Genomic DNA, 26239 nt, shown 5'->3' on the forward strand with positions numbered 1-26239 from the left:
GCTCTTAGATGGTATCAGAGCCTCCTCCACGATCCGTTGGGCCGCCTGCTATCAAAATTCTGATCGGGCCATCCACCATTCATATCCGCGCCCCAAGCCCATCGCGCTGGGCGCGAGCGGGGGTATTAAGAAGTGTCACGTCGGTTGCGAAATGGCCTGAATGTGTGTTTATAAAGTAGAGGCAATCCTCACCTTACAAACCGGTTTTGTAGGGTTGAGTTAGACCCAAAACTCAATTCGAAGAGCTACAATGCAGCTCCTCAATATTTTCCTCACCAGTCATATGGTCAGCAGCGGACCTAGGGGTAGGGGTGGGCCGCGGCCCACCCCCACGCCCAAAAAATAATTTTTTTTATATGTAGGGTATTAATTTAAATATATTATTAATGATTTTATGTCACCCGGTATATATATGTACAAATATTAATATAAAAATTAATTTAGAGTATATTATTGATGACTATAAGTAATTCGGTACACATATTAGTTCAAGTATTAGTGTAAATGTTAGTTCATAATTAATTGAATTTAGAATAATAGATAAAATTAGCAGTTGAACTAGCGTATATAAATATGAAATGACATAAAAAATATGTTTAATTAATATTAAAATTTTAAAGTCCCATATTTTCACATTTGTTGCAATTTTAGTCCTATCTAAATATTTTTTTATTACTTTTTTGCTGTAAAATTAGCGAATTTTAATGGGAAAAAATTGTGAATTTTGGTCTCAAATTTGATATTTCATCTTTAGATTCAATGTTGGAGACAATAAATCACCTTTATAGCCAAAAATCACAATTTTTAGAGTAAAAATATAGTTTGTTGGTACCAAAATAGTAACATGTGAAAATAGAAGAGCAAAAAATTCAATTTGAAAATAGATTGACTATTTTTCGGCCCACCCACGATATTTTTTCTAGTTCCGCCACTGGTAACAAACATTACAAATATTAATATTTCAATAAACAATTTCAATTTTAATATATGCAATGATTGTTACTAATGATCCACTACACGGTAATGTAAAAAAAATGCAAGTTAGGCATAAAAAATGAATATAAATAATTATACATGGTATATAATATCACCTCTCATAAAATTAAGTCTGCCTAAATTTTTTTGCATTTTACTTCTCTACAAATAATGTAAGCTATGCATTCTATACAGCAACACTACAATCACCTTTCTGTGAAATATCATCATGAGTTTCAATAGAAGGATGTTGAGACACTTCTATTCCTGCCATAACAGATGCTGATGGTTCACTTTCATCATTAACATGAGAAAGTTGAGAATTGACAAAATCTTCTTCAGTTGGATTGATTTCTAGTGGATCGACCTCGTCAACGTCACCGAAATGTGTGTGATTGATTTCATCCACATCATCTGAAAGTGTCGTGTTGTTGATGTCGTGACTTACATCACAAAACTGTGAATCATCTATCATGATATGATCACACGGCCGTCGATCTTGATGATGAATCTCATTGGCTACATGCAGCTCCTCAATATTTTCCTCACCAGTGATATGGTTAAGCTCTTCCTTTATTTCTTCATCAGCCTCTTGCTTTAGATCTTCATGGTTAAACTCGACAGCGACATCGTCGTCGTTTTCATCATCTTCATACCCTAGCTCAGATTGATCCACCCCAAGGTGTGTGTCGCAGAGGTGCATATTATCAGCAACGGCGTCTGCATGAATCATATGGACAGAATTAACTGCACTTTCCACAGTACATAATTGTGCATGATGATCCATCTCTCTATCCATATGACTTAGATGCAATTGTCCAACCTCGATAGCATTGCCATAGAACTGAGGTTGTTCATCCTCACTAATGGCATTATATAGAACTGCATCTTCCTTCCGCAATCGTTTACCCGCCCCACCTTTTCTTCTAACCCTTTCTTTTCCTCTTACCCTTTTTCCATGTTCAGCTTGAGGTGTGGCTGTTAATATTGCCGGACCACTGATTTGGTCTCTCAAACATTCATGTGCAATGTATCTTATCCGAGATATTGATTCGATTTGTTGCGGATCTAACCCTTTTGTTGAAAAAGTATCCGCTATGTGTGCAATATCCCTCAGACCAGCATTCTGCAAGCATTTGTTTATTTTCTATAAAAAGCATTTCAAACTTACTCGATAATTACTACCAGATAAAAAATACTAAACTCATTAAACATATGCTTACCGTTCTCTGAAACTCGGATGACAGTGAAATAGGCCTCCCTATGAACCTGCGGGTAATTCTCATATACCAATCCATGTACTCGCTTTCATCAACACCCTCATCACCATCAACAATGTGGAGCTGACGGTCCATCCATTCAGTAAGCTCTGATTCCATTTTCCCCGACAAATCAACCCCACTATCAACTCCTCTACTCTTCCTCTCCCATCGCTCCACATCATCAGGAATTGATTGAAGCATGCCATATTGCCTTAAGCATCGATCCGGAAGATGTCTTTCTGCCTTGTCAAAGCATATTAACATTGTCTTTGACCTCCCAAGAATTAAAGTGCTTTTGATATGATCTGGAATTACCATACTGTCCATGTTTCGGTAGGGGAGCCATTCCACCTGTAGATTTATACTAGTAAAACCGGATTCTATATCTTAAAAAATATAAAGAATATCATCACCACACCAACATTAAACTTACAAATGAAAAAAAGACTTACATCACATGGCTTTAGGGAATCCAAAGCCTTCCGATAAAACACTAAATCGCGATTTGCATTTGGGCCACTTAGTTTTCCTTTCCATCTAAGCACAAAGGGAAACCGATCATGCATCATATCGAGATTGAGCTTTGGCCGTCCAATATTTAGGTGAAAGTAACTCCAACACTGCAAATGCATAATCAGTTAAACTCTATGAAGCAATGACACATGCACAGACACCTGACGCAATATTGACACGTAGACACATTAATTTGAGAAAAATGGAAGTTATTGAATGTAACTACATGTTTGATGTGTTGATGTCCGACACCAGACACACCTTCAACTTGAAGTGTCAGTGTTACACAGGTTAAATCAGTACTTAAATAAAGAAAAACTTCAGTTTGAAAGAAAAGAATAATGGTGCGAGACTTAAAAAGAAAGGAACAACAACCTGCAGGAGCGTTAAACAGCCACTAATGGTGCTTTGAGTTTTTAGCGAGGCATTTCCCAGTGATCTATACAAGAATGACAATGCCGCTGCACCCCATGCATATTGCCCACATCGAACAAAATTCTCAAACAATGGCAAATACATTACAGGGACCTTATTCCCTGTAGTGGTGGAGAATATGGTGCTACCTACGAGATAAAGAAGATAAGCACGAGTATGTTGCTCTATCACTTCCATTGGAGCATCATCAGGACATCGAGAAAAGTACTCTTTCAACCAACTTAGTTTCACCATCCCACCACTTGTGTAACCTGATTCGGGTGCTCTGCCGAGATACTTTTCACAAACAGAAATGCATGAGGTATACGTAAGACCTATTACAGGTTCCCCATCAATTGCGAGCCCAATCAATAGTGCGACATCTTTAAGGGTTACCGTCATTTCACCGACATTCAAGTGAAAAGTGTTTGTTTCTCTTCTCCACCTTTCAACTAGAGCAGATATAAGCGGATTGTCTAGACTAATAGCTGGAATTGACCGTAAGTATCCGAATCCAGCTTTCTCTACCAATTCAATCTGTTTAGGCTTAAGTGTCCACTGATCAAGTTTTGAAGTGTGTTCATGACATCTGAGGGCACCGCGCTCCTGCTAATGTAATGTATCAAGAAGAAACAATCAATAATCAAGCTATGACAAGAATTTACAGAAAGTCAGAAACAAAGATGAAATAAATAGTGAAACCGAAAGTATTGGCAGTTAGCAAAATCCACCTGTCCTTCCCAAACTGCATTTGATACATGCTTGTCTTGATCATATAGAACTGAACCATCAATTGGTCCTGGATTAGTTGTGTAAGGGTCCGCTGCTCCCACTTCCATTATTGACAACTAAAATACAAGAAGAAAATTAAGGGTCTGTTTACTTTTTAGTAACATTTTTTGTTTTTTTAATTATCTAAAATTTGGGTTCACTTTAAATTGCTAAGAGAAGATAGAAAAATCTTGTAGTGAATAATTGTGATAGAAAAACGATATGAGGCAAGCTAGGAAGAATGTATTTTCATAAACAATGAAACTATGTTTTTGCATTTTCAAAACTTCCTAAAATGTTATCTATGTTTCCAAAAAACATAAAAGAAAATGGTGAGGAAAACAGTTGATTAATATGCTATGATGTGTATTAGTTGAAGTGAAAATGATAACAGGAAATGCAAGAAGTAAACGGGCTTCAAATGAAAAACAGAAGCTTGAAATTTTTTCTTGTTTTGTAAAAGAAATTTATCAAAAAGAAAGGGAGGATGCAATGTACAAGGATATCACAAACTCTTAAAAGAACAAAAGACTAAAGAAGGAAAGAAAAATTGCCAATACATCAAATGGAAAAAAGCCTACAGATTCTTAATTGCTAATTAATTGACCCTTAAGTAACCTGAGGAATACATATCATATGTTGAAATTTATGGAGCAAACTAAATACTAGTAGAATTGGAATAAATTAAAGGATTTCCGAAAGTACAATTTGATAGACGTCTGTATCTTTCAAACCATCAACGAACACCATAATCAGTCGGTTTATTATTTTCTATTGCTCACATATCTTGACAACTAATCTATACAAAGTTTAAAATGAACTTTCTTTACCAGGAAAATTGAACGATTTATAATGCAGATTTTAGGGACGGATCCTTCCTGTAATCGTATGGAAGTAATTGACAATCCTCGACTTTGACTGCCATCTACTCATACTTCATTGATTACAAGAATCTATTCTCCTTGTGTGATTCTGTTTTCCTTGTGTGAACAGCAATCTGAACGAAAATTGCCAGTAAAGAATATGAGGAAACACAAAATTCATGCAGTTGATAAAAAAAAAAACGTGAAAGAGATAATTATCAAATTTAATAGTATTTGGTTAAACATGTCTAATGCATGTTGGTATTGACAGAGTAATAAGTAGAAATCAAGATAAGAAAATCTTATTGGGAAAATTCAGAAGATGGTAAACGCCAACTTCTGGCCTTGCATCTAATAATTGTTGAAGTTAACAACTTAATAGCAGGAAAGTAAGTAGTACGGAGATGTTCACGTTTTAAACATCATTGATGAATGGTGAGTGGTAAGCGTAGTTATAATACCCAAATAGTGATGTGTAGCGGTCGATTCCAATACCCGGGATGACAACTGTTTGGAATCTTTTTTATACATATTAAATAATTAAGACTATAAAGTCATGAAATGTTAATAAATTATAATATAAGGTTAAAGATCATAAACAAAACATACAAGTAAACATCCAAAAAAGCCAAACATAAACAAGTAAAAGCATTTAAAGGCTTGAAGTAAAAATCATTAAAAGTCAACTCAACTTATATTCTCCTATATAAGAAGGAAATACCTAAAACATCCTAATATAATATAAAGCATTAAGCGACCGCTACCAACCACAATTTTGGCCACTAAAGAGGGCAAGATAGCCGCTACCAGAGTGGTCAAATATCGGGCAGATTTTTATGGCGGCACAATATGGCAGATTTTTATATGGCTTTGACGTTCACCTACCACACCCTCCCCTAATAAAACTATATCCATGAAAAAACATCTAAACTATCTATACCAAGAATTAAACAAATTAGATGCATTTTACTTCTACTTAAACCACGGAAAGCACCACAAAGGCACATTTATCAATCAAAAAACCACTATAGTAGCATATAGCATGCCAGGATTACCGCCAGGCAGATCTTGCGTGATTTTGTTATGGGTGCAAAAAAACCATAGAATATATTGAAAACAGTTTCAAATATATGCAGCAAATTGTTAATTGGTGCAGTGGTCGTTTTTGTTTGAATTTTACTTCTAGGCGTGGGCTTGAGTCCTGGCAAGGCCATTTTTTGAATAAAATTAAAAAAATATGAAAACTGGTAGCAGAAAGACTCGAACTAGAGACTTCCATGTCCCAAAAAATTTCACTTGCCACTGCGACAGACACAGGCTATATGTAAAACCGCGCCTACTAGTATATATATAAAATAGTCAGTAGTCGATGGATGGCACGGCACCCACCCGCCCCTACCAAGATCTGCCTCTGATTACCGATATTCTCAACTTCTTTTAATACTCAATTCATGAAATATTGATCAATAACAATAAAAAAAACTCAGGTTTTAAGCAAAATAAGTGAAGAAAACAAACAATTTTAAGCATCGAAGTCTTGATGTAGCTAAACATTAAAATTCAAATTGAAAAGAAAAAAAAGGCCAATAATAAACCAAGTTCATTTCTCATTAAGCATTACGCGGCAAAGGCAACAAACAGCTGTACCGCGATAGCCCGCGCAATTGAAAGCTCATTTATATATCAAAAAACAGTTTTTTAAATCCCATCAGACTGTTCCATCCTTGAATTGAACTTAACACGAACCCTAAATCATACTCCCTAACATTACCTAACTGCTAAACCAGAATTTCAACATTATCTTTTTATCATATTCCAATCTTCATTTCATTATCAAAACATTTCATTTTCAATCTTCAAAACCAAACATTGCAATTAGTCCATAAACCTCAACTTCCACAAAAGGCAAAAAAAAATAAAATTAAAGTACATCCAAACACACCAGTGTATGTACACACACCTTCAAGACTCAAACTCAACAACTATATACATAACTAACAACAATTCCCATTTCATGAAACTAACTCCCATAATACTTCAACAATCAGCATCAACAGGATCATTAAAATGCAAAAAAAAAAAAAAAAAAAAAAACCGTTAACCAGAATTGCATTTCAACACTAAAAACACAAAAAATATATACCAAAAAAAAACAACAACCCAATTAAAAAAGATGCAAAATTTAATCAAATTAAACAAAAGGGTCTAAATGGGCATCAAAAAAATTCTGACAGAAGTGAAGAAATTGGGTCACAACATAAGAAGAGAGGAAAGGCACAAGAAAATGGTGAGAACTGAGAAGAGATCTTTGCATGGCTTTGTTGAGTTTGAAATTGCATTGTGTTTTGAATTAATTAAAAATAAATATAAAAACTTGAAAGAAAGAAAATTTATGAGAGAGAGAGACAGAGAGAGAGAGAGAGAGAGAGAGAGAGAGAGAGAGAGAGAGATGGGTTACTGTGAATGGATGAGAAAGACGATACGACTTCCACCGTCGTCGCTTTGATTTGGTTTTAGCACAACAGGTGATTGAGGGCAAAACAAACGCTAAAAGGTATCTCTGAAACCTCAATACAGCCTTTTTTTTTTTTTGAGTTTCTGAGATTTCAGAAAAAGAAAAAAACAATGGGCTGTATCTATGGGATTATATAATGGCCCAACAAACCTTGAAAGATTTTGGGCTTGTTGAAAATATTGTTTTATTTCAACGACGATAAAAATCTATTTTTCGTAGGTTCTCTTTTGTTCGGCGGAGATAACTCTATTTGAGACATGTTAGAAGTTGAATATGAATGTTTATGTGGAGAGGTATTCTTTCTTAGACACAAGCCTAAATGTTTTATATTTTGGCACAAGTGTTTTTGAAAGTTGTATTGGGGGTGGAAAAAATTTCATCCAAACAGTATTTTAGGGAATGATATAGTAATATAGTTTAAAACATGCTATTTTCATTTTTTAACACATTTTTATTGATAAAAAATGGGAGTCGTGTGATTCGGTTAGTTATGAGTGAATGTGTTATTTTTGTTGTCTGTTAATAAAGAGGTGACGGTGGCTGCGATTAAGTGGTTAGGTTGGGGGTTGGTTGGTGGAGAGTGATGATTTTTGCTTGTTAATATTATTTTACAGGTTAATGTGACTGATCGTTGGCAGTGGAATCTGGATCCTACTAACGGTTATTCGGATAATAGGGTGTATTATTGGCTGACTCATCTGATTCAGGCGGATTCCGTGGTTGACCAAGGATTATTTTGGAACAAGTTGATACATATTAATTAAAGCTTTAATCTTTGTATATCACTTGTTTTATAACCTGTTGCTGACAATTGATGTGGTATCATTAATGCAGACTCGATGACATACTTGGGAGGGTGCAGAAAAATTGAAAGTGCTAAGCAATTGTTTTTTTATATCAATTTTTTTGTGCTATTTGGTATGATGTAGAGTTAAGTGGGAGTATCTTTGGTCTCTTTTCTCCATGCTCTCAAACTTCGAAAAAATATATGTTTGGTAAAAATGTTTGCAAATTTTTAATTTGGTTTGGATGGTTTGTTGTTGGCTAATTTAAAAGGAGATGAATAATCGAATTTTCTAAAGAAATGTGTTGACTAAGGAAGATTTATTTCTATAATTAAAAGAAGAAAAATGGTTCAATTATTGTTCACAACAAAGTTTTTCTGAAATCAACTCATAGACATGTTGTAAGCTACTTTTACCCGTTCTCCTACAAGTGTTTATGTAATAATAAGATAAATCCAAATAAGTTGTAATGTAAGAAATCGAATCCGGATTAAGTGCAGCCGACTGCATCGTCCAATCAGGATCTTCTAATTAATATCAAACAATTCCTATTTAAAGACAATCTTTAATTTGTTTCATTTTAAATTTTGTTTATGAAACCACGATCGTTCGATCTTGATCGAACGGTCTTAAACTTGCTGACTAGATGCAGTCACTGATATGTGACCGCATAGAATCCAGGTCCTCAAAATAAGTTGTAATAATGTAAGCAAACTCTTCCAAACGCATTCTAACACAAAAATTAGAAAAAGAGATGCAAGTACAGTAAAAATAAACTCAAACTCAGATAAGTAAAAGGTTAAATCTACCTATGCAATTCATGCAACCAGTTTCAAGTAAAACCTTAATCACTGCATGTCTAATGAAGCCAATGAAGATGCAAGTTTCCTTACACTTGTTTACCAAAAGAGACCAAAAAAAAAAGTAATAAAGAAAGTGGCATCATTTGGGGAGGGAAAAATGAATATCAATAAAATGTAATCCAAAAATATTATACAAAACAACAGTGATCAACATGTACCAAATCTTCTCCAGCCACCATCCAAAATGTTGCACCTTAGACATTGCAAGGTAGCACCACCCATTGGCAGTTCTAAAATTCGAGTCAGCTAATATATTGATTATGAGAACATCCTGAGGAAGTTGTTTGCATAAGCCATTGGCTTAACATCAGGGTGTGGCTGCAAAGTCGACAAAGTAAACCAAACCAATAAGAAAGTATGTCAACAGCATATAACGTCACAAATTGAATGAAGATATGTATAATATAATGACAATGCTACATAATGATTATTGCATAAAATGAAGAATAATATACTTTTGTTCATTATTTTCAGCGTTATCGATTACGGATGGCAGACTATGGCAAAAATAAAATAAAAATCCAACATTTTAAGCTGCCATATCTGCCATAAAACGCCATGGCGCTGCTACGATTCATAAAAAAGGCCATATGGCAGTTGTCAAAATCGGCCACAGCAATTCTCTACGGTACCAGTACCACCATGGCCGATATTTGACAACACTGTTTCTTTTCCTTTTTCATTTTTTATAATGACATTGAATGATATAATATGGCAGGCTTCGAAATAGGGAAGATACTAACCACTGCTGCGAATGTAATAATATTAGGTTTCAAATCAGGCGCTTCAAATCGAATAAAGGCTCCTTTGTTACCCATCTACAGAAAACAATGAAAAATCAGCATATATATACTTCATACGAGGATAAGTGATTACTTAAATATATCAACTTAGAAGCGTGTGAAATGGTCACAACTCGCAATAATTTTCGAGCATATGCCATAAAATTATACAAGAATGGATATGAGTTTTACCTGATCACAGTAATTTGGAGCAGAAAATACAGTTATGAGTTTACCGTCATGTTCAATCTCATAACCCTCGTCCTTTACTTCATGAGATCGCACAACTAAATCTGTAAAATGATAATTCAAGTTAAGTCACCGATGAAATAAAAAAGTAAATAGCAGAGACCAATGAAAAACATACCTAAATTATTATCCTTCAAGAACCTTTTTGTAACATCCCCACCGAAAGAAAGGCCTACACCACGCTTGCTTGGGCCTCTTCCAGGGAGAGGTTGTGGATCACTCCATAACAACTCGCACATCAACCCTACACATACCAAACATAGATACATAAACAAAACTACAATAAAAAGAGGGATTAAGGATTATGATGAAGAGCAAGAAAAAAATAATGATGTGTCTTACCTTCCTCCGGAGGCTCACAAAACCGATTAATTGATCGGATTTCAGAGAGTTTGACACCATCAACACTAAAAAGACCTCCATGGACTATGAAAACTTTATCATTTATCACATGAGCCAAAGGTAAACAGCAGAACACTTCCGCAAATAGTTCGACAAATGTTTCATTCAACTTTGAGCGCACCTCACCCTCAAAACCATATATCTTGTTCATGCTCTTGCTCTCATGATTTCCTCTAGCTAGATATATGGCTGAAAATAATATAGCAACAAAACAAGTTATGACATCCCAGCTAAATGAGCGAAGTGGAAAAAGGAGTATATAAATATTTATTGCAAAATCCAATCACACAAAAAGCATTATCAAATATACAATTCACTTGAAAAAGCAAAAAAAAAAAAAAGGTATCTAACAGGTGATTAAGAGATAATAAATTAAATAAATTCATTATGTATCAAAAAAATATAATGATTAAGAGCTAAGGTTTACCAGATGGAGACATGCACTTAAATGCAAACAAAGTGAGGATGACTTCCAAAGAAAACGATCCTCTATCCACAAAGTCGCCATTAAATAGATACGGATTTTCTTCTGAAGGAAGCCCATTGAGCTCAAAAATATTCAAAAGATCATAAAACTGCAGGAGTTATGAAAAATAAAATTGTAAGGGTCAAGAATTAAAGAGAAAAAGAACAAAATAAATCATAAAAGCCAGGCGAGAAACATAGATTCCAGAATTTTAAAGGACAGATTCTCGCAGCAACCTCACACGAAAGATAATGCCATTCTTTTAAAAGATTTCTTTGTCAAACATTAAAAGGACGATTTTATTTTTGCTTTTAAACATCTAATAACATATTCACTTTTCATCAGTACAAAATAATAATAATAATAATAATAATAATAATAAATGGTCTTAAATTCAACATAGCATTTATATCCTTCGTACAAATGTGGCACAAAAAATAACTCTCTGGTCCTTCCTCATAATGGTCAGAGAAACTCATTTTATGAATAATGTTTAGAAAAATGAAAAATGCTGAGAAAACCAGTGTAGTGGAATTTGAACAAATCAGTATTGCTCTACAATACGCTATAGCACTGCAGCATATCAGAATTCGAACAAATCACTATTTCCTGTGATACGCGATTGACATAAAATAAAAAAAGAAAAATGCTAATGAGTGCCCCTGGGGCACTCTTAAGCATTCTATTTAAAGAAATTATTTAATAAAAATGTTGAACATTTCAATTTCCAATGCATTAACTTCACACATTTTCGTTAAAAAAAGTATAAAAATTTAAAATGCTTAAAGAGTGCCCCGGGGGCACTCATTAGCCAGACCCATAAAATAAAATAAAAAAGGTTACCTAGCAACGTCAGTAGTGCTTAGATTAAAAAAGTTACTCTTAACAATTCCAAGAATATAATAACCCAATTACCTGACCATGCACATCACCACAAACAGTAAAATGTTTTCCATGAGGAACGGTTATGTCGACAAGAGAAGGCAAAGCTTGCAACATCTCTTTGGTTTGCAACACAATCTGGAATGCGTACCTGAAACCAAGAACCAGGAAAAATGTGAATACATTTCGATAATCACACTACAAGAAATTACAAACAGATATATAACAAAAATTCTTCCTTCAATACCGTTTATGCAAGCACTTCTGTTTCTTGAAATCATCCATCATTTGCTTTACAAAATCCAAAGTAATAACATCCCCTTCTATTCTTGCTCCTGAATACTGTGGCTCGACATCTATTATTGAAATCAAACACCAAAAAAATTCCATGTCTGTGAGTGAAATCAAATGCTACTACCCTAACACGAAATTAGCTTTATAATAATAATGGACAAAATCAGTCATGAATATCAAGGATAACAGGAATGATTAATGGTCCAGGAATTATCAATCCAATTTCAAAGGGGATGAAGAGCAGAGAAATAACAATTTTAATCCCTACCAAATTAGAATACATTTATAAAATGCACACTTAACAATCTTCCAAATACGGAGTCATACTTTTTAGATGCAAATCCACGTAGCAAATTCACATCACAGGAATATCCAAACAAGGTTGCAAGCAGCTGAAAATACATATTTTCAGAAAGATAGAAAAATATTCATACAAGTGAACTGAAAAGTACATAGCATCCAGTATCCTTATTACTTTAGAAAACAAACCAAAATAAGAAACACAACAACAATGCCAAAAAGCATGATCCTATATTAGTCTCAGAAGAACCAAGAAGGGAAATAAACACATTCAAATGAACTAATACCTAAGAGACACAAGAAGACCTTTCATTTCTTAGGCAGAACAGTGTGATGAACGTGATCTAAAAAAAATAATGGTGTTGCATAACAAAACAGTTTATTTCCTAATGCATTATCGATAATGATTCCACTTGATTTGTATCAAAATTCTCAACTGAATTAGGATCAACCATCCTATGATTAATTGGTTTTAGGTCTTGTTCAATAAGCTTAGACCTAGGTTTTGTAAAGGACTCCTAAATGTACCAGTATTGGAGCCACTCCACCAAAACGCCACAAGGACCAACAGCAAAACAACCACAATTGTAGCTACTACTATGGTCTTTGATGTCCTGCCAAACATGACCACCACTGCCATAACTGCTACTGTCACTGCTGCTATGGCAACTTCGGTTGGCACCGAAGAATTGCGACCCTTTCCTATAATGATACAAGAGCGATAATTTATAGTGAAGTATGCAAACATCTAAAAACCAACATGCATAAAATGTCTCTAATCTCTAGTACTAATGGAAAGGTTTGTGAGGGGAAAAAATTGATGATTAAGGTATGGAACATGAGAGGACTGCTATTGACTTGTAGGGAAAAAACCCTATGCATCAACAAAGAGACGATAAAAAGACTCAACTACTGATAAATATCCTTTTAATTATTCATTTATTTTATTTTTCTGCCTTCTAAAATCTAAAATAACAATTAAAAGGAAGCGGGAGAAAGAAACACAAGGCAGAAGTCTGAAGTTGAAGCATAATAAGAAGCAATAATTATCCATTTTGTTGGTAAGAATTTTCCATTTTAGTTCACATATTGATAAACCAAGTATGAAGTTAATTCAATCAATAATGTACCTATAGTTAACCAAGTATAAAAGTATCAGTAGATTATTGCATGCATTAGTTTGAACCTTGGCTAATAATCAACATATGTGAAATCTATGTGGCAAATTGTAATTATTAGTGAAATCAAGAAATGAAAACATGCATTGTTTCTCAAACCAAACAAAGATAGATTGTCAATGATAGAAATCAATATGAAAAAGGAAGATCTCATAGTAGATGAGGTCATACACTGATACTTATTTTAAAGATATCGGTCATATCAATGTGTATGACTAACCACCCTCAACCTTTCAAGCAATAAATACAAAACAAAGATAAAATATTTCACACCAAGCAAAGTTTTCTATGTGATGGTTACTTTGGTTATAGAATAAAGCTTTGATTATAGAACAAAGTTTTAAGCAGCGGATGGTTGCAATGACTTAATGTTTTAATATTCATTTTTTTCACACTGAGATCATATTCCTCCACTTTTCCCTTCCTTCCTTCTCCATCAACTTTACATTTCATGTCTTTCTAATTAAGGTTGAAAACAAAACCGACATGGATTTACATATGCAGCCAAGAACTCGGTAAGTTGCAACTCAAATCCACAAATTCATAGCAAAATAGTCTGTTATCATCACTACCCAGACTATTATCATCACTACTACGTACTCGAAGAAACAATACCTGTAGCCTATTCAAATTTGCCTAACGGAATGCAAATGACTTAAAGCTATAAATTACTTGACATCTTACTCAATTTAACTTCCCGTGAAAATGAAAGTGTTCAAAGAAGGAAATTACAATCACATCAGCAACATAAATAAATAAGGAGAACAGCCAAATATTCTAATAAAAAACCGAAAGTCACATCCATAACTTTATTAACAATAAACATTACTTAATTTTTCACATCAAAGATATCAGGATCCTGGAAAACATGTATCTATATATGAAACAACACTAACTCGAGGTCAAAAGATATGCATAACTGGAAACCTAGTACCAAACTTTCAAACAATACAAAATCTAGAGTTACTCCTCTAAGGGCATGCTATTTGAAGTTTACAATAATGAAGCTGCATTAGTATGTTTTATATACACATTGATAAAAAATAAACAAAAAGTTATGAATAGCATGACTGCATCGTGAGATAATAAACCACAGCATCGACAAAATTTGCTCACAAAGGACGGGAGGCGTAGACAAAAATATGATAAAATAAGGATATTGGGATAAGAAACATATTCAAAATAGTACCTATTGAACGGAAATCAATGGATTCAGCTATTGGACGCTTTACAGATCCTGGTACAGAAATTGCTTCTTCAAATTTCAGTTTCATAACCGCTTTTTCACATTCCTTCAACTTCTTTGTTGCATCAGGGTCATTTGGACACATTTTCTTGACCTGGTCAATATAAAGTATTAGCATATCATATCAAACATGTTGTCAGATTGTCATATAAGAAATCTCTGTCAAAGAGGGATCTGTATTATTTGATATAAAGAAATAGAAATAACAGAAAAGTAAGGAACGAATTCCCAAGCCAGAATCAATATTGGCTCCAACGAACTCAATTACAAGTTTGTATAACCTTCTGTTACAACTCACTATTCCTTATAAACAGGAATTATTTCCGCTACCCTCTCTCTGTAACTAACTCTTACAGAATTATTTCCACTTCCCTCTACCTGTAACTATCTCCCTCCTTTCCCACTTGTTATTTCGTGATACTACATGCCCGATTCCTTTGGCCTGCACTTGCGATAATAGACCCTAAGTGGGATATTACTAAACAATAAGAAAAAGTGAGGTAATCAATGCTATTTTGAAGTAAAAAACCTAGAGTAGAGTTTGGCTTAAAAGATATTCTAAATAAGGTACCAATAATACAGAAATTTCAAGAATGTGTCAAAGCGATGAAGGTCAAAGAACTCTCCGCGTCAGTGAGCAGATGACTTTCAGGTGAAAACGTTTAAATAAAAATTAACAAATTCCATCAACTTAATGCTTTATCACTCAGCACCACTGTTATGCCCAAGTTGACAATAAGGAGATCACAATCTTAAATAAAAATGATCAAGTAGCGAGATGGCCTGAACGTGCGTTTATAAGTGAGGGCAATCCTCACCTTACAAGCCGGTTTTGTAGGGTGGAGTTAGGCCCAACTCTCAATTCTAAGACTAACCAATGTAATGAGTAACTTACAACTAACATGGCAATTTTTCCTAACAATACTCCCCCTCCCCATCCCTGAAGTTTCTCCTTGTCCTCAAGATGATAAGTTGGATCACTCTCTTGCACTGCTCGACGAAACTTCCACCGGGCCCATTGTTCATTGTTTATGTTAGGACTTAAGCCGATGAGGAGAGCCCAACCCAAAAGACTAGTCCAATAGGTGGAGAGAGCCTCGGAACTTAAATCATGCGAACTACAATCCCATGTCTAGGCTTTGCACTACCTTCAATGGTTGGTAGGTAGCAATTGAAACAGCGGTACAATCACATTAACAGTAACACCTCATGCCTACACCTAGAAGTCCTCATGTTGCACCTCAATTGGAATTTGTAGATCAAATTCCAGCTGAAACCGCTTGAGCAATGCTTTCTCAAAAGTCCATCATGGTGCACTTTGGCTGATCACTCCCCAAAAAACCAACATTTGAGACCTCCCCCTCTCAGCGCAGTCACAACCTATGATTGTTTCTCCTCCTGAAGTACTTTGATGGCCTAAAAATATTGATTTCAGCGATAATCCATCAATAAGCCTCCTTTCCAACCAATAAACGGTGTAATCATTTTCAAGATGCAATACCAGCATCTCCAAGATAAGAGCTCTAATACCAGAGTATAGGAACCTGTCTTTTATTAGAATCCCATGATGATAGATAGAATGCAAATCTTTGAGGGTTTGCAACCTCCCTTCTTGTATTTTATATATCGATCACAGCCACACCCTCTTGATATTATTGAAAATATTGCCTGCAATCTTTCTCTTTTTTCGTTGTCCTTTCTTTTCCTTCTTTAACCGTAGCTGTAACCCTTTTTTGGACTGATATCAGATCACGAAATACTACTGAGCATATATTCAATGAATAACACCTATTTCTCGTCACATAAGTTCCTATCTTTATTTTTATATTTTTGACAAATATCTTTATTGTTAGTTTCTCTAAAATACGAAACTTAACAATGTTTTACAAAATATACCAAACAATTTACTTTAGAGAAACTGATTTTACATTCTCCAAGATTCTCGTTGGTATTACTATTATTTATATACCTAATGAAAGGGCAATGAATACTGATCTATCAATGTTCTCCAATAATGCATTGCAACTGATTACTAATACAAACATGTTATTTTGATATTTCCAAACCATGCTCCTTATTCCAACCTTGTTAGGACAACAGTTATTTATAATTAGATATAGTTACCTGCTGAAAATCTTTCAGTGCTTCCTTGAATTTTCCCAGCCCAAGATGAGCAGCACCTCGCCTGTAATAACCCTATAACAACAAAGCATAATTGGTTAGAACAAATGTTATTATTAAAGATTACTAAATACAGAGGAGACTGTCTAAAGTTTTAGGAATTGGAGAACCTTTGAATATCTAGGATCAACTTCGATAGCCTTTGTAGCATCTAGTATTGCACTACCATATTCCTCAAGCCGAAGATGGGCAAAGGCACGATTAGCAAAGTAAACTGCACTTTGACCGTTTAGCTCAATTGCTTGTGTATATAGATCAATAGCATGGGAAAATTTCCGATCTGAAAAAAGGAATTCACAAGATCAGCAAATTTTGGCAAATAAAAGTATGAATCACATGATATTTTCTCTAATTATGCGGTAACCGACAATGAAGTATGGAAGTGTTCTCGTCAAATTGAGTCAGATTTAATGATTCTGCTAAAATTTAGTTTGCCACAAAAATAACTGTGATGTTAAAGCAAGTGAATGAATCATCATATCATTAAAAAAATAAACAGTCTGATTTTTAATTACCTTTGAATGCTTCGTTAGCAAGGACTTTAAATTCCTCGGCCTTTGCGACATTATGCTCTTCAGTTGCCATTCTAGTTGAAGTTTTGTTGTATATAGTGATGAAATTCAGAACATAACAGACTCAATCTTTTCCTCAGAATAATAAACCAGCTACAACAAAACAGAAACATTAATAAAAGTATAATAGTAACCAGCACAGCAAAGAATCTATATCAGAAATTACAAGCCTCTACTTTACATTGCATGCTTGAAATCACCAAACACAAAAAATAAAAAAATAAAAATAGTGTTGCGAAGATTGATACAGCTAGAAAAACAGATGGAAAAAATGCATACAATACTTATATTAAAACACAATATTTTAATTAGTAATTTATCATAACTAATATAAGCCTCCTTAATTCATCATCACTCATAAGTCAAAACAATAACAGATGGGTCGACCTACGTAACACCGACACGACACCAACACATTAATTGTATTCAAATACATCTATTTTCTTAAATTATTACCGCTATCAACATGTCAACAGACGTACCATGTTTGGTGTCCGTGTCAGTGTTTCATAGGGTCAACCCACATGATCTTTCTGTCTCCTAATACAATCACCTAAAACCTAATCAATATAATCACATTACTCTCACAATCATGGTCAACAACAACAACATATATTCATTCACCACTTCAAACCCAACATTCTCGGAGCTTATTTACCAAAACAATTAACCTCCAAAAACAACTACATAAAAAGGGCTTTAAAAACACACAAAACCCAACAAAAAAAATCTCCAAACACGAGATTCTATGCAAAAAAAATCAAAACTTGATAAAAGGGTATCCTTAAATTTATATTTCAGCTACGAAAACAAACATGGGCATAACTAAAAAGGAACCAAACACTGTCCTTTATATTGTCAATAACGTTAAAATAAACATAAAGTGAGATAAGTTATAAAGGAAAAACATGAGAACAAAACAACACATACAAAAAATGAATAATTGATTATATTATTGAAGATTGTAATTAATGGGGGAGAAGGTAATTCGAAGCCTAAGAAGGTAGTTGAAGACAAACACCAGAGTGTAAAGAAGAAGATCTAAGCATGCTTCAATTGAACTTAGAGAGAGAGAGAGAGAGAGAGATTCACCGGCGTGGGGGGGCGCTGGAGGCTGGTGGAATAGTGAGAGGATTTTGTGAGTGACACCCTAATAACAATCACTTCTTCCTCAACTTCCACTTTCCAATGTTTTTTTTTGGTCAAGAGTTTTTTTTTTCACAGCTGGTTTATTTAGTTCGGGGTCCAGAGTTTTAGTATATGTATATTTAGTGAAAGTTTAAAAAAAAAATTTACTAGCGGTCGGACAGGACACGTTTCGCGCTGGTATGTGTCTATTATGTAAATTTATGTTAAAAAATAAAAAATACTTTCTTCGGTCCTATGTATAAGAATACATTGAAAAAATCACACAGATCAATGAGACTTATTTTTTTTATTAAAAATTTTAAAATGTTATGTGTTATTCTAAAACTAACTTTGAAAATGTGTTTATGTAATTAATGCATAACATTGGAATAAATTACATTTTATACAATTTAATAAAGGTATAAAAGGAATTATTTGTTTAATAAAGAATAAGTTTAAAGAGTGTTTCTTATAAAAAGAACCGATTTTTTTTTTAAAGTGTTTCTTATATATCGGACCATAAGGAGTACATTTTTATGTTATGGTAAGTTTGTTAATAACAGATTTTTGCTGCTCAAAAAACTGCTGCTAAAAAAAAGTCTAGGGTATTGTTGCTATTATGAAAAGTCCACAACAAAAATATTTGTATCCTCTTTATATATAGTATTATATATAGTATACATATAGATAAATTAAATATGATTTTTTTTTGTTTTTTCACATAAAAAATTCATAAATAATTCATCTTATATTCTTACGTTAAAAAATTCTAAATTTTATAAAAGATGTTCTTATAATATTATAGACATAGATACAAAAAATATTTTAAAAATGTGAAAGTATACAAGAGTTTGATTAAAAGTAATGACCATCTTTTGTTTGACTTACTTGTGTTTGGGTGATATGGAAAGAGAGAAATCATCGTTTGTTCAACAGCTCATCAGGCACACCTCATCTTTTGTTGGATAAGATTAAGCTTTTCTTATTTAGGTGGTTGAAGACGACGATTCCATGTAGATTAAGCTTTTGGATAAGATTAAGCTTATCAGGCACACCTCATTTTTTGTTGGATAAGTTTATATAAGAGATTTACGATTCCATGTAGATTTATTGATATATCCTTTTGTATCACTAGAACTTTGACCCATGCGGTGCATGAGTCTAATTAGGTATAATATGTAACAATAAAAAATAAAATACAAAAATTCTAAGAGCATTTTCAATAAGAGTAGTATAGGGAATTTCATGGACTAATTATTCTATATTTGTTTATGTGCTTATTTTATATTTTATATATTTTTTAAATAATTTTTGAACCCCATCGTTTTGTTTACTTATTAAAAAAAATTGCTGATAACTAAAGGTTAAAAAATTGATGATAATTAAAGGTTAAAAAAAAAATTAAAGACGTAATCAAGAACATAAACTTAAGTAGACATCCATAAATAAATAAAAATTGTGATTAATTCCGCCGTTCAAATTTATTGAAAAACAGGGTTAACATATTAGGATTCCTAAATTCTTTCATAATTGAAGCACATGTTTTAGCGGTTGAAAGGTTTTATTGTAAGTAAGAGATGCAGGTTCGATGACAAATCTGTATATTTTTAATATAAAGCTGCAATAAAAAGAAAGAGAAAATGAGGGGGAAAAAATTGGTTTAGGGTTAGCTTATGTTAGCAAGCTTATAATATAAGAGATTATCGGTTTTTAAATTGTTTAAATTGTGCAATGAAAATTGATGGTGCTTAATTGTCGTATAAAATCTTTCCTATGAAAGTTGATGGAGCTTAACACTTTGTGGACATAATTTAAATCACAAGTGGTCTGCTAGTGCATATTATATCAATTGATCATCGGTTAATATTAAATCTGCAATATTAAAAACAAAATAATGAATGTGATTAGTGACATGACTATGATTGTGTTTGGTTGTATTGCAAAAAAAATTGATTTAGTAGAATTGAGTTTGATAATAACTTTCCAAATTACACGTGATAATAACTTTCCAAATTTCACATGATAATTATTCTCTAAATTTATGATCCGGTAGAAAAAAAATCATTGATCAGGAAAGACATAAAAATATTTCGTGATGAATAATATAGTCAACAATAATTTTGATATGATATACTTTTAAAATTGATGGTGCTTATCAATTATTGCACATAATTTTAATCACAATTGGTATTCTTGCCATAATGGTTGGAAATATTGGCTTGCATTGAAGGGTTGCGGGTTCGAATCCTAGTCAAGATAAAATTGTATTATTTTTTAATGAAAATTGCAAGATAAAATGGAGGGAAAACAGAGAAAACAAATTAAGGTTTAGAGTTTGCTTGTGTATACAAGCTTATAATATAAAAGATTTACCTAGTTTTTTTATGAGTTATTTCTAATTTTAATGAGAAGTCCGGTCAAACACAAATTATCATAAATTCTTTTTAAAAATAAGAATTTTTTTGAGTGAAGAAAACAATGGATAACGAGCCTAAACAAAAAGCTACATATATCACTTAATTGTACTTCGCCTCCTTTTTTATTGGTTTCTCCTTCGAAACCCAGCAGCATCCATTTTATATTTTCATTTTACTAGTATTTTGCATGTTGGAATTTTGGAAACGCCATAGCCATTAGCTAATGATATCTTACTTTATCATTACAATTACAATTTTTATTTGATCTAATGTTTTTTATATCTATTCTAATGTTATAGTAATGGATAAATATAAAAAAGAAAAAAAAGAAGTTAAATGTTACAAAATAATTATTAATATTTTTTTTAAGAGTAACTCAGTTGATAACTATTAAAAATATTATAAAAGAGATCGAAGTTCGAACTCTGAATTCCTCATTTCTTCATATTTATAATGTGTAAATTTAGCCTCTACGCTACCGAACTAAACAAAATATTTAATAATATTATACTTTATGAATATCTTTAAAGTAGCTTTTATGTTTTTTTTTTATAAAATCCAAAAAAAATTTACTTTAACTTTAAAGTGGTATTTTTTAACTTTAAGGTAAAAGTAACTTACAAATTGAAAAAAAGTTAGGCCAAACACAATATTACGGGAGAATGCACTTTGCCACCTAAACATGCCGCCCAATTGCTTTCATTTTTTTAATTTTTTAATCTCCACAAATTAAGGATAGTATTAGTAAACGTGGTTGCTATGTTAATTTCCAACATTAAATTTCCACTATGACCGTTCTTCTTCTACTTTGGCACAAGACTTTCAATATTAATAAGAGGCAGCACAAAATAAAAATAGTTGTTTAACATTTGATTTTAAAAAAAAAAAGGATAGCACAAAAAAAAATCACTGAGGATAGGACAACTACTCACTTTTTTGTTACTCACTAAAGTGGGGGACAACTTTTTGTCCAGCGGACAAATGAAATAAAAATACACTTTTATCCTTAGGTTTTCTCGATGTCTTCCTTCGCTTTTTATGCAAACCTGTTCGTTCACTTGCAGGTCATATCTGATCTTTATCAAGAAACGTTTTGGACTCCTTTTTTAATTTTCATTCTTTGTTTTTTCTCTTCCATTTCCATGTTTGAATAATGCTTGCAACACACTCTTTAACAAATACACTCCAACACATTCTCTTTTATTGATTGAAATTCACATGGGTCACATAAAAAAATGTGGACCCATATAATTTTTATGGGACCCATATAAATTTTAACCAATAGAAGAGAGTGTGTTAGAGTGTGTTTGTTATTGGAGTGTGTTGCTAGCACTCCTCTTCCATGTTTATCCTTTTTCTCTCAACACCAGATTTTTCTCTCTCATTATCTCTCACCACCACCACCACCACTCATCCTCCATAGATATGATTGTTAGATTCTAGATCAGAAAAAGTACTCCATTGTTGAAACTAGTAGTAATAGATTTTTTCCAGCAAAAAATCATCAGTTTCTAGATCTAAAAACTCTATTATTGTAGTACATTTTTTCCAACAAAAGAAATGTACAATATCAAATTTCAAACTCCATATCTCAAAATACCTTTTCTCAAAACAGTTCAATGGAACATATATATGTCAAATGGAAACAATTTCAAAGATATGAAAAATGTACAGATAATTTTTTTACGAAGAGAATGTACTTTCACTTTAAAAAGGAAGTATATGTTGCACAGCCACCTGATTATGAAGTGAAAGGAGAAGAGTTCAAAGTGTACAAGCTTAAAAAGGCATTGTATGGCTTGAAACAAGCCCCAAGAGCCTGAAACAAAAGAATTGACAAGCTTTCAATAAAATTGGGTTTGTAAAATGCATCATTGAACATGAAGTGTATGTTAAGAAAAATGTTGCAAAGGGAATAATGAGTTATCTTGGTCAAATAGAGACAAATGCCATCCTCACTCTTCTAATTTATTCAATTCTTATCTTCAATCTCACAAATAGGTAATTATTTTTAATTTTGATTTTAACTTATTTTGAAAAAAAACCGAACCAAATGGAGGAGATGATGGAAGATAGTAAAAAAAGCTACAATACAAAAATAATCATTTTACATCAAAAAAGGCATTACAGTAAATTTTATATTATTTTGTCCAGTACTTGACATATCAAATAAGGTACAATAAATTGTCTTGTGCACTGATCATCAAATAGAGTACAATACAAAAAATTATCCTATAACTCAGTTATATGTCCCGTACTATTCTGTCCAGTAACCATAGTTTTGCAGATCAAACGCACCCTATATTACTTTATCTCTTCACACATCATTTTTTCCAAAGATGCATTTATCTTCTCCTTTCATATGTTTTTCCCTTCCCTTGGCATGCCTTATGCCTTGGTGTTGTGGTCTAATAATATTCCTTTGCCATTCAAAAAAAAAAAAAAGTTGTAGCCATTTTTTTCTAATTTAGTGTGGCTCTTTAATTTTACATTTAGTGTGCCTCTTTATTTTTACAATGCCCTGCAATAGGAAACCAATATTTAATCAAAATTAGAAACATGTATCTTCTATGTGATTATTCTGTGTAATTTATGGTGAACAATGATGTTTCTTTTAGGACCATTCTTTACAATTTAACCCATTTTAATTTTGTTTTTCGTTAGAAGTTAGAACCATTTCATTTGTTTTTTATGTAGGTTTTGTACAATTGTCATATTTTTCGGTCTATAAGTTTTTGGATTCTTTTACATTCAAATTTGTATTTTGAATTTCAGTTAGATTTCTACTCGATTGGTTTTTCTTGCTGCATTGATCTTTTTTTTTAAAAAAAATAATAATTTGGTATCCGGCCTTAGGACCGACTAATCCAAGTTATCTGAGCCATATCTAAGTCATAAATGCTTGAATTGTCATATGCAAATTAGATTATTAGTGTTAACTAGTAATAGACTCGTGCTATCGCATAGGACGTAACGTTACGACGATATATTTTTTAAGTTATAGTTTGATAATCAAAATTGGTTGCAATTATAAATATTTAAATTGAAAAAAAACAATTACATAGAATATATTTATATATCAGCTAAAATTTATCCCGTGTAAAATATATTTTTAAAATTTTTATTATTAATTTGTAAGAACTTGTCTCACATATGATAATTATTTTGCATTTTTTATTGGTGATAATTTATCTCGTATATATATATATGATAGTTAAAATTTATATATTAATTAGAATTTTACCCCGTGTAAAATTGTTTTTTTGAAATTTTTATTAGTAAGAACTTGTGTTACATATGATAATTATTTTGAATTTTTTATTAGTGATAATTTATCATATATATGATAGTTAAAATTTATATATGAGTTAGAATTAACCCCGTGTAAAATAGTTTTTTTGAAATTTTTATTAATTAGAACTTGTCTCACATATGATAATTATTTTGAATTTATTATCAGTGATAATTTGTCCCGTATACGATAGTTAAAATTTATATATCATTTAAAATTTATCCCGTGTAAAATAGTTTTTTTTGAAATTTTTATTAGTTATACCTTGTCTCACATATGATAATTATTTTGAATTTTTTATCAGTGATAATTTGTCCCGTATACGATAGTTAAAACTTATCCCGTATAAAATAGTGATTTTGAAATTTTTATAATTTAGAACTTGTTTCACGTATGATAATTCTTTTAAAAATTTTATTAATTAATTTTTTTTTGGTATATGATAGTTAGTTTGAAATTTATATAAGTTAGAACTTATATATCCCGTATAAAATAGTTATTTTGAAATTTTTTTAATTTAGAACTTGTCTCACGTATGATAATTATTTTGAAATTTTTATCAGTTAAAATTTATTTCATATTATATTTTGAAATTTATATCCGTCATAACTTATCCTGTATAAGATGGTTTTTTTTTTTTAAAAAAATGTTATTAGTAGAATATTTTGTCCATTGTTTAATTTATTTAGTACATTATTATATATTTAAGGAAAATGTAGTTAAATATTTAGAAAGAAAGTAAGAATAAAACTAGAAATAAAGTAGAGCAATGAAAGTGATTGAAATTTTAAATGTGTATATGGTGAAATTTAAGAGTGGGAAAATCATTTGAATTTGAATGAAAAAGTTAGGTTGGGAGAAACAAAAAAGTTCTGATTTGATAGATGACTTTGTGCATGTGGCTTGGTGCATGTGGCTTGTGTGGCTTGGTGCATGTGGCTTTGGTACAAAAAAATTTCTCCTTTGATTCTAACCAGTTTGGTTAAGAGAAACATGTGGCTTGATGCAAATATGACTTTTTTACTCACATGAAAGCCAAAACGGCTTAGTTGGCTCAAAAAATTGCTTGGTTATTTGCTACCTTAGTTCAGTTTGTTATATTTTGGACATCAATTGCCCTTACTTTGGACACATGACATCATCTCAAGTAAGGACAATTGAGAGTTTTTCAGAACAATCAAATTTCTTATATAGATTAGATTTTAGTTAATAAAGGTAGTTCATTTAGTAATTGAGTTAAGCGCCGTAAATGCTTTGCTTTGTGGATTTTACTTGTGTTTTATTGCGTAGGGTTTAGTTTCAGTGATGTTTGGTATCGCGACATAGTTAGTTGGTTTTAATGCAGCAAGATTCTAAGTCAAGACACATATATTCTGTACAGCCAAGACTAATTAGTGAATTCAAATAGTGGTCAAAGAGCATTAGGTTGAAGTCTATATATAAGGATAGGCATCTAACAAGGACGAGATAGTTGTATTCGTCCATGTGCTGAATTGTACTATCCTATGATCAAATAAAGGAATATTTCTTATTCTCTGGACTTTGAATTGTCAAGTAGAGTTGGTCAAATTTCTACGAGAGCTGCTATATAACGATTCTTAAACCTTTAACTCTACAATTATACCATTATATTATTCAACTCAGATTTGGTGGTGCCTCTTTCATTAACCCTAACCCCATTTCCATTTAAGCCTATGAAGCGGAAGCTGAGTCACTATGTTGAGGTCACTTGTTGTTGAAAGATAACTCAATCGTGGTTATGGTGGACTCTTAGGTTTACATTTCTAATACCCTTTTGATTTAGTGATGTATAACATTTGATCTCTATTTTTAGTCACTAAGCTCACCAAGAGCTAAAACTCTTGTTGTTGAGATATGTGAGATTCAAT

At 32.4% G+C, this 26239-nt stretch overlaps 2 protein-coding genes across 8 annotated transcripts; both read right to left on the reverse strand.

The window, feature by feature from the left end:
• Window positions 1-1048: 1048 nt before the first annotated feature.
• LOC123917199 (protein MAIN-LIKE 2-like) lies at window positions 1049-7412 on the reverse strand. 6 transcript variants are annotated; one of them, XM_045968863.1, is made up of 7 exons: window positions 7257-7412; window positions 4766-4932; window positions 3896-4012; window positions 3126-3773; window positions 2690-2857; window positions 2199-2588; window positions 1049-2101 (listed from the first exon to the last, which is right to left on the reverse strand). In XM_045968863.1, exons 3-7 carry the CDS (start codon window positions 4001-4003, stop codon window positions 1163-1165), a joined length of 2253 nt encoding a protein of 750 aa, XP_045824819.1. In that variant the 5' UTR covers window positions 4004-4012; window positions 4766-4932; window positions 7257-7412; the 3' UTR covers window positions 1049-1162. The 6 variants fall into 6 exon arrangements, with proteins under 6 accessions (XP_045824819.1, XP_045824820.1, XP_045824818.1 ...); XM_045968864.1 differs by having other exon boundaries at window positions 3126-3770; window positions 7257-7406; XM_045968862.1 differs by having other exon boundaries at window positions 1049-2122; window positions 3126-3770; window positions 7257-7393.
• A 1447-nt stretch (window positions 7413-8859) lies between these two features.
• LOC123917200 (serine/threonine-protein phosphatase 5) lies at window positions 8860-18753 on the reverse strand. 2 transcript variants are annotated; one of them, XM_045968866.1, is made up of 14 exons: window positions 18606-18748; window positions 17457-17606; window positions 17052-17221; window positions 16885-16956; window positions 14704-14854; window positions 12865-13038; window positions 11990-12098; window positions 11776-11893; window positions 10822-10969; window positions 10335-10583; window positions 10111-10236; window positions 9936-10036; window positions 9705-9779; window positions 8860-9279 (listed from the first exon to the last, which is right to left on the reverse strand). In XM_045968866.1, the coding sequence occupies exons 2-14, from the start codon at window positions 17524-17526 to the stop codon at window positions 9220-9222; spliced, it is 1623 nt and encodes a 540-aa protein (XP_045824822.1). In that variant the 5' UTR covers window positions 17527-17606; window positions 18606-18748; the 3' UTR covers window positions 8860-9219. The 2 variants fall into 2 exon arrangements, with proteins under 2 accessions (XP_045824822.1, XP_045824823.1); XM_045968867.1 differs by lacking the exon at window positions 12865-13038 and having other exon boundaries at window positions 18606-18753.
• Window positions 18754-26239: the final 7486 nt, after the last annotated feature.

Source organism: Trifolium pratense, linkage group LG3, assembly GCF_020283565.1.
Source record: "Trifolium pratense cultivar HEN17-A07 linkage group LG3, ARS_RC_1.1, whole genome shotgun sequence".
In the NCBI taxonomy this organism is placed as follows: domain Eukaryota; kingdom Viridiplantae; phylum Streptophyta; class Magnoliopsida; order Fabales; family Fabaceae; genus Trifolium; species Trifolium pratense.